The sequence below is a fragment of the Solenopsis invicta genome, chromosome 11 (genome assembly GCF_016802725.1).
Source record: "Solenopsis invicta isolate M01_SB chromosome 11, UNIL_Sinv_3.0, whole genome shotgun sequence".
NCBI classification, from domain to species: domain Eukaryota; kingdom Metazoa; phylum Arthropoda; class Insecta; order Hymenoptera; family Formicidae; genus Solenopsis; species Solenopsis invicta.
The window spans coordinates 3587111-3596675 of NC_052674.1; the positions used below are offsets into that span (position 1 = coordinate 3587111).

General features: G+C 37.9%; 1 protein-coding gene and 1 long non-coding RNA gene across 3 annotated transcripts in view; one reads left to right on the forward strand and one right to left on the reverse strand.

Moving 5' to 3' along the window:
* Positions 1–9565, reverse strand: part of LOC120358965 — a 122996-nt gene that overhangs the window by 102636 nt on the left and 10795 nt on the right. The window contains exon 3 of one of the 2 annotated variants that reach the window (XR_005575856.1): positions 4244–5664. The exons of the other annotated variant lie outside the window; for it this stretch is intronic. This is a non-coding gene — a long non-coding RNA (uncharacterized LOC120358965). Of the gene's footprint in view, positions 1–4243; positions 5665–9565 lie in introns of those variants that run through there. 2 annotated transcript variants of the gene reach the window in all.
* The window catches only part of LOC105194704 (nuclear receptor subfamily 4 group A member 2), a 70194-nt gene that overhangs the window by 52681 nt on the left and 7948 nt on the right, over positions 1–9565 (forward strand). The window contains 6 exon segments of the mRNA XM_026130873.2: positions 2719–2948; positions 6249–6469; positions 6650–7144; positions 7549–7906; positions 8240–8548; positions 9127–9361. Of these exon segments, the coding sequence (XP_025986658.2) occupies positions 2719–2948; positions 6249–6469; positions 6650–7144; positions 7549–7906; positions 8240–8548; positions 9127–9361 (1848 nt within the window).

The window sequence follows — 9565 nt, forward strand, 5'->3', positions numbered from 1 at the left end:
TTATCTAAAAATATATATATGCTTCATATCATTTACTTATGTTATACTCAACAGTTAATTGCGCAATAATTAAATTTCACGTATATTTGCATCAGACAATTAAACGAGAAATTTATATTTCTCACAGCGCCACGTTAAGAACAAACGATTATCTGTATACTAATGCACGCATAATTCCTATAATTTCCCAGATTCGTTTTCAATAATCTCTCTATCGAGATAGTCGCACATTTTCACTTCATGCGAGCTTCGGGATAATTAACGGAGATTGCTGAGTCTGACACAACTCGCGGAAGACGTTGCCGATTTCCCCGTTTCGTTCTATGACGCGGATAACAATAAGCTTCCCTTCTCTCGCGCGCATTCAATTCGCCATAACAGCCGGTTCATTGTGCCTAATCGTCACTCTTTCCACGCGCGCAACACACCCCTTGCAGAATCGATCGGCGTCACGGTGAAATCGCTCATGACCAATGCTTCGCGATCGCGGTAGGTGGTCCTCGGTGTGGTGCGATCGTGAAATTAAATCGAACGCGACTTCGATGCCCGTGACTATCGACGAATGGCATCTCGATGCGCCTGGAACGCCCTGCATCCGGCTGTCGTATCGGATTACTCGCGTATCGAAACCCTTCCTAGTGGATTTGATAAATCATATTCTCGTTGACTCTGTTCCCGTTGTTTCTTACAATCAAATAAATGGCTTAAAATACGTAAATGATAATTATCAATATTATCATTAAACATTAGAATTGAATAACATTGTAAACTTTTTTCATTTCGATCAACTGTATTAGCATCAGATAATTTATCATTCTTATAAAAATGACTATTGTTTATTATCTTGTTAATAAATACATTGTCATAAAATTGAAGGAAATATCATATATTATGTCACAATTAAAGAAATCTGTTCTCTTATACAATTTGATTGAATATTCTTCAGAAATACAAATTTAATATAATTGTGAAATTATATTTTCTAGGAGAGATTCATAGAATTGGTAATTTTTTAATTTTAGAGATGTTTCAATTACTATTAATTATATGGAGAAAGCATCAGTACCTTATACTTAGCATCAATGTTCTGCAGTAAAAGCGTGATATGAGATTGTCTATCGCTTGGCCGTCAGGGGATAATATCGCGTAATAATAATCGGGAAGGGAGGTAGGGCGCGTGGTTGTTTGTATAGAATGGGGTTGTAGTATTTTAAATGCCAATGATTTCATGTCTCCCCGGGGTGTTCGAGACCACCCTATATAGGACGTGGCGACGACGTTCAAGTGCTCAGTCGACGACGAGGATTCACAGATTAATAAGATCTACCGCGAATCTCTTGATCGTGCTCGAATGTAGTGAAAGTGATTTCGGAAATTTCTCCTTATTAGCGTGTTGCCGTTTAGCTCGCTGATTGGCTATTAAAATTTAGAAAAATTAAAAGAAGTAATAAAAATTCGTTGTAATAACATAATTTTCTAAGTCGCGCGTAGTAATGTTTAGACATGATCGCCATGGATGATGGACATTCTCTGTACCATAGATACTGTACGTACTTCAGATATTCAATTTCTTTCAAAAATTCCGCATTGAAATTTGAAAGTAAATTTATCCTTCATGCTTGAAAAAATTATATATTTCAAGTATATAATCATTATCTAGTTTTGTTGATACGTAGGTATAAAATATTTTAAAACAGTACACAAAATTGAGAGAAGAATACTTTGCGAATTACGTTTTATCTTGCAAAAGATAACTTATTCGTTAATAACATTTCGAATCGATTTTAAAGTGTACGGAGATTTAAACGTCGGAAAGTTGTTTCGACCGAGTTGTACTTAATGCGCCGCTCTTGTACCGTGCACCGGAAGTGCAGCGTGCCACACAGAATGCTTAAACATCAATATTAATCGCGTTCTTGCGATAGAAAAAAAATGTTCCTTTCGACGTATTCGAAACTGACATATCAGAAAGTTTTCCGTAGAAACGAGGTTACAGTCCATTTCTGCCTCTTCGCACATAATGAGTAATGGTAGCCTGTACTCCCGATTTGCTAACATTTAACGATAAATAGCGCGCGCATTATTTATCAAATGTTCGAAGTCCCTTATTGGAAAAGCAAGGCATTATACATTGCACATTTTGCATCTCACGTATACCTATTTAGATGAAATGTTGAATAAACACGTGAAAAGAACGATTTTGCCAAAGTATTTACTTAGCTGGACATACATCTAGAAATGATTTTTTTTTTTGGACGATTAAAATAATTATGACGAATGCTCAAGACTGTAAAAAATTTTGACATTCTAGCAATTAGCAATCAGTTTGAGAGTTCAACAATAATTCTTTTGATGACCTGACAAAATCATTTTCAGATCTGTATCCTGCTAAATTTTGAAACACTTTAGCAAAACCACACATCCTTTTCGTATACTGAACATTAATAATAATAATTAATAAAGTTAGGTTTTTAATGAAATATACGCTAATATATTACATGGGATAGTAATCTGCAATAATACATATTACTTTTCCTCAATTCTTTTTCAATTCCACTTCAAAATACATATCTCCTATTTTTATGTTTATTCTTATTGTCCTTATTATTAAAAATTTTCAAAATTATTCTTTACTTTACATTTCAATTTAAACAATATTGATTGCCTAATATATAACAACATAATAACCGAAAGCCCTCCTTTTTTTTAATGTTACAGGGCAACTGCATTCGCCGAACGGCGATAGCGACAACAGCAACGGTAGCCAACGTGCTGTTACTCGTAGCGAGGTAGAGCAGCAGCAGCAGCAACAACTACATCGCCAACGACTGCAGCAACGTCAAGCGACTGCTACCGTTCCGGTTCTCGCCTGCACTAATCAATCGTCTATCACCACGACTACGACCGCTCTCACAGTGGCATCAAGCATGCTACTTTTGCAGACACAGGTGAGCTCCATTTCTCTGCTTCACGACACGCTCCATCTATAGGTCTCCAATTAAATTCGAATTGAATTCATGAAAATTGGAGAGTCATTAAATTTCGAAGACGTTGAAGAAGATGGGGAAACCAAAGGTGTAATAATAATAATAATAATAATAGGAGGAAGAGGGCCATAGCGAACAGCCGCCAGTGCGTCACCGCGACCTATTGTGACAAAAACCGAAGGTGTAAAGCGATTATTTTAGCGATAAATAACATTGAGAGCAAAGTGAAACTTGATTATAAATTCAACCGATATTCTGAAATGTCGTCTGCATTGTAAATCTTATGATCGTAGCTTCGATTGAACGGATCAGTTAAGTCCTCGCTTCCATGTCTGCGTGATGCAACATAATTGTACTTTTACGTAATATTCATCCGTGTAAACGTTCATATCTGATCTCATCTCGCCTCTCATAAATAATTTCAAGAAGAGGGTCTTATGAGAAATATAATGGATGTGGTATGTAATCCTCAAAGAAAATAAATTTAAGAATATAGCGTGCCCTCCGTGCAAGATCAAGCAATTTCCAGTCAATTCAGAAACTAATTTTTATTACTTGCTGACATATGACATAATTTTTCAGTTAAACTTATAGAATTATATAATTTACATTAAATAATTAAAAATTATTTAGATTCGAGAGAATTTATTAATGTCTAAAGAACAAACCTAAAAAGTGCTTATAAAATGAAGCTCTTAGATTGATCACTCCAGCTTTTCAAATCTTTAAAATTTGTAAAATTTTTTTCCTTTGCAACATTCTGCATATAACGATAAATCACTTTCTTATCCTTAATTAATTAAATTATTTTCTATCATACTATCCTTTCCTATCATGATAAGCACTTAAAGGAGCATTGCTTATTATAACGCTTTACACGAGAAATCACCATTAAAATATCGCCATTCACTTTTTCACACCGATAAGTTCGCGACCAGTTTGAAATTATCACATTGGGATATCCAACGACTAATCCAATTTTTATCGATCTCTCAGACTTTCAGATTTCATGCCGGGTTCGGTAACGAGTTCCGCATTCTTGCGATCATCGTTTGCATGTATCATGTACAATCTGCATTCCATGTATCTGGATGCTGCCTTAGCTGTTTCTTCTTCTTTTCCCTTTCACCAGCATCTTCTTTCGGTTTCGAATGCATTTCCGCGGTGGATGAAACGACGTTGCGGTCAATTAACCGCTAAAACGACAATGTGCCACAGAATTAGCGGGACAATATCGAAGAGGTTGCTCCGACAGTTTAGCGGGAGAAAATAGAGAGGCTAGAGAAGGAGGGTGCTTTTAGGATGCCGTTTAGCAGGCCATTTATTCACGGTCTGGAAAGACGAGGCTTCGATCGTAGGTCCTCGGGGGAGCGATGAGCGAAATGTCAGCTCGAAGCGGAACCGGCACTTGCAAATTGAATATCCACCCTCTTTTACCCATCCTTCTCCTCATGATGCTATTCTTTACTCTCTGCAGCAGGATTACTATAGTATTTATTTTCTTTTTGTTCTTAGTCAGATTTTTAAAATAGTCTTTGAACTCGAGTTACAGATTTGTTAATGACAACTTATATGGATTTTTATCAATTGCATTTTGTCATTGAAAGAGGTAATGCCATTATTTCGAATGTCCTTAATATAAAGTGCCACTTGCACTTTTACAAACGTTTTTTTTATATTTGTACTTTTCTTTTAGAATTATATTGCAAATTTTGACTATTTTTTTTCAAGCACACACACATACACACACTGAGAAAAAGATAAATGTATTTGTGGGATATAAATTTATTTCATTGAAACGAATATTTAAATACGGTGAAATACAGTTTTATTTTTAGTAAATAAACCAATTGATAAAAAAATGAGATATATTTCAGAGAAAAATGATATATTTGACAGAAACTATATATTTCGTCATCGTAATCAATAGTTTTAAAAAATTAATGAATATCGAAGAAAACGTCATATTTGTTTGCTAATACTTTGACTTTTTTTCAGTGTAGATTTGTTTGATTGTTTTTTATATTTTTGTTGTAAACCGTGATTGAATGCACATTAATTTTACAAAATTTAACGAACCTGTTTTGCAAGTGAACAAGAAAACATGTTATAATTTTATAAACCTTTTCGAGCATCGCGATATAATAAATCTTCGTCGTTAATTTTGAAAGTTGGTTAGTTAGAATATTTTACGGCCGATTGATTAATTCATTAGGATCAGTGTACATAATTTCTTGTCGAGTCGATTTACAAAGTGTCAATACAGATCGTCAATACGTTCGTTCGTCGTTTATTATTATCCTATTGCCGCGCGAATATTTAATCGCGAGCTGGTATAGTGTTTTACCGCTCATCGACTATCGACTATCAATGATTGAAGCGGGTCGGGGGGAGAGAGAGAGAGAGAGAGAGAGAGAGAGAGAGAGAAACGGGGTGGGGGAGGACAGAGAGAGAAAGAGAGAGAAGCTCTAAACCTCTATCGAGCGTTAGCTTATAGACAACACGCGATACGAGCTTGGCTTGTCCAATCCTCTCTCGAACATCCTCTGCGCACCTCGATTGTACATCGATGTCTCGACTCTGTGGCTCGCAATTGTGGTCGAACAATGTTTCTGCCTTGCAGTTGGGTGCTTCGATTTGCCGCTCACACGGCTCTCTGGAGGCCGTGACGGCTCCGCTAGAGGAAAACATCGTTTAAAACGGCGTTTAAAGTTAATAGTTGATTCTTGTTTATTCGGTATGTAATTAAAAACACAAAAGATTCGCAAAGTTCATGTCGATATGGTGTTCAAATTGGCTCACGTCATTTGTGCGACGCAGGTATTTTTGTTTATTTGCGTTTCTTTCTATTTTATTACTCATTTTTCCGGTTTTCTATTTATTTTTGACAGAGCTTGTTGTTATATGTTATACTATTAAATTTTGTGATATAAATTTCATTAAGAAATCATTAATATTATTTTACTGAATCATGTAAATTTTTATTTCTTATGTACAAAAAAAAATCATTATTTAAATGTAATTATTTTTGTTGGATTAAGATTAGAAATTATTATTGTTATTACAAATAATTATTTTCTGCTTTCTCAATACCTCAATAAAATTATGGTTATTTCTATATATATAATACAAAAAATAATAAATTTTATATATAAAATTTATTATTTTTTATATATTTATGTATTATATTATTAGATTATATTTATTTTATGGCTGCTGCGTAATATTGCTTATAAATGTGGCTGTAATTTTTCATTGCAGAGTCCCTTTGGTAGTTTCGGGGAGTTCCTGAACAGCCCTTACCCAGACGCTACGGATGCCGGAAGCTTGCCCGAGGAGTTGGACCCCTTTCCGGAGTTGCAACTCGGGAATCCACAGGGCGTACCTCCGGTCGACGACTCTCACCAAAGCGTACATCATCAGCCATCGCAGCCACCACCACCCCCACCCCTCCCCGAAGACATCCAAGCGGATTCGCTTAGGTATGCGAATTATCCTTAAAAAAACCCTTTCAATATTCTAATCTTGATGATTATAATTTCTTTTGAGAATTTTTCAAGTAGTACGGCAAGAAAGATATACTATTATCAATATTATAATTAAGTTAACAAGATTTCTAGACGATGGGGTTCGCTATAAAAGTTACGCATCTTTGTTCGCAGTCCTACGCCGTTACCGAGCTTCCAGGAGACCTACACGGTGCAGCGATACAGGCAGGAGCTCCAGGGTCTCGGTATAAAGATGGACGATGAATGCTACGACAGTTCGGTATATTCATGCACTCCTACTCATTACCCGACCGAGTTCTCGTCCGCGGTGTCCTATCACGAGCAGCAGCCGCAACAGCAGCACCCTCACCATCACCCGCAGCATCATCAGCCGCAGCAGGCTCCGCATCATCATCAAAGTTACTTCCCCACGGAATCGGCACCCACCTCGACAACGGCAGTTATACCGCCCTCCAATCATCATCGGCAGGACCCATCCTATGGGGTGGCTGTCACTATGCCCATGGTTTACGGGGCACCATCAGCCATTGCAAACGTCGCCACTCCCGTAGTTCCTACTGATCTCTGTCCCAATGTTGACGCCAGCGTCGTCATTGGTACTCGGCCGCGAAGAGCGTCATTGCCCACCCAAAGATCAGAATCGGCAAGGTAAGATCTTTTATGAAATAAATAGAATTAATAATTTCAAGTCTCATTGTTCCTCGAATTAAATTAACAACGTTTTAATGTGATGGAAACAAGAAAGAATAACATGTTTACTCTTTGTTCTAAATTCATTACTTCGTTCGTTTACAATTTCAATTGCTAAGTCAAATCTCTTACGCAGTAAACGAAATTTTGGTTGAAAATTTTTAATTCTAAAATAATAAAACAAATCGTGCAATTTGTCTAAATGCGTGCGTGCGGCAGATCATTTTAATCTTGTTGTAAATCTTGGAAAATGAAAGACGCGAGTTCGGATTCTCCGCGTTTATAATCGCGACGCGTGTTTCGAGGACACGAGACGCGACAGTTTTGAGAGATTCCCTGTTCTGACTATCGACGGCTTATAGATCAATGCGCGTCCTGTGTCGTGTTAACAGTAGTGGGAGCACAGATTCCCCGAAGCCGCGTGGTGGCGGCGGTACCGCGAGTTCCGTCAGTTCGCCGTCACCCGGAAGCGGCACCAGTGGCGAACGCGCACCTCCGAGCCCGAGCCAGCTCTGCGCCGTGTGCGGCGACACCGCGGCCTGTCAGCATTACGGTGTGCGCACATGCGAGGGCTGCAAGGGCTTCTTCAAGAGGACCGTGCAGAAGGGCTCCAAGTATGTCTGTTTGGCCGAGAAGGCTTGCCCGGTAGACAAGCGCCGGCGAAACCGTTGCCAGTTCTGCCGATTTCAGAAGTGCCTGATGGTTGGCATGGTCAAGGAGGTAAGCAATATCGTCACTGCATCGCGTAAAATATTTCAAAAAAATTTTCCCGAATTTATTACTATTAGTTTATATAAAGAAATTATAGGTATTTATACCTTTCAAAAAAACTTTTAAGGATCAACTTGAATTTGCCAAAATTGTCTCTGAGGTTTAAATAAACGATGAACATTTTTTTTTTACATTGAATTAAATTAAATGATAAAAGTTATACAATTATTAAATTCTCTGCTAAAGGCTATTAAAAAAAAAAAAACGACAAAATATTGTAAAATAATTACAGATGTGAAAAAAAGTGATTGTCACTTATGTTATTATTTAATTATCGGACAGGTCGTTAGAACTGATTCTCTGAAAGGCCGTCGAGGTAGGCTGCCTTCAAAGCCCAAGTCACCGCAAGAATCCCCACCGAGTCCGCCGGTCTCTTTGATCACCGCTCTGGTTCGTGCCCATCTGGACACAACGCCGGACAAGGCAAGCCTCGATTACTCACAGTACCGACAACCTAGACCGGGCGATCCTCCGATGACCGAGGCTGAGAAGATTCAACAGTTCTATAATCTATTGACAACCTCCATCGATGTTATTCGAAACTTTGCCGATAAAATCCCCGGATTCACGGATCTAGTGCGGGAAGATCAGGTGAGATCACTTATCACAATACGAATGTAAATAAAACAAAATTTAAGCCAATTTAAAAATACAGCGGGTGTGTTTTGAAAAAAGTTTTGATCGCAGGATTTTTAACGCAAAAGTCCTAAGATTTCAACTTGTGAGAGCTCGTTGGGTTATTTTTTTTCTCATTTTTTTTCTGTTTTCTTCCATCTCATCGAGATACCTATATGCTTTTATTATATCACTGGTCATATATCGATTCTCAGGCGATATCCATTGGGAAACTAACAGTTATAGAGATCGATAGCTCATACATTTTCTAAAAGGTCAGTCTTGACGAGCTTTTGACGCGGCGAGTTACTTAGCTGACTAGCAGACTGCTCGGTAAACGTTAATTTGTTAATATGTCACTATGAGTAGGAGAGATTTTGCTCTCAAATTTATCACAGTATGTAAAGGAAATTATGCAATTTTATTATTCTTCTGTAAGAGAAAAGTGATCGATATCGCGAATAATAAAATAACTTTAAAAAATCTTTCAATCAGTAATTCAGTATACTTTGCTTCTGGCACATTAATAATTTCATGACGTAATCTGATTTCAGGAACTGCTCTTCCAATCGGCCAGTCTAGAACTATTCGTGCTAAGGCTGGCGTATCGCACGCATCCGGACGACACGAAGCTGGTTTTCTGCAACGGCGTTGTCCTCGCGCTGGAGCAATGTCAGCGCAGCTTTGGCGATTGGCTGCACAGCATTCTTGATTTTTGCAAAGCCCTCCACTTCTTGGAGGTCGATATCAGCGCCTTCGCCTGCCTGTGCGCTCTCACCCTGGTTACTGGTCAGTATTCGATTATATAAATTTCTTTGATTTCATGGCCGAATGAATTGTTACAATTGCGATGTCTATCGTTATAAATATTAATTACTCTGTGATCGCCAAAGTTGCCACATCGCGGTTTTGCTTATCATTTCTTTATATATGACGACGTCTACAATCTTTCTTTATCTATTTTGCTGTAGCTGTGCTCTGGTTATACCGGCC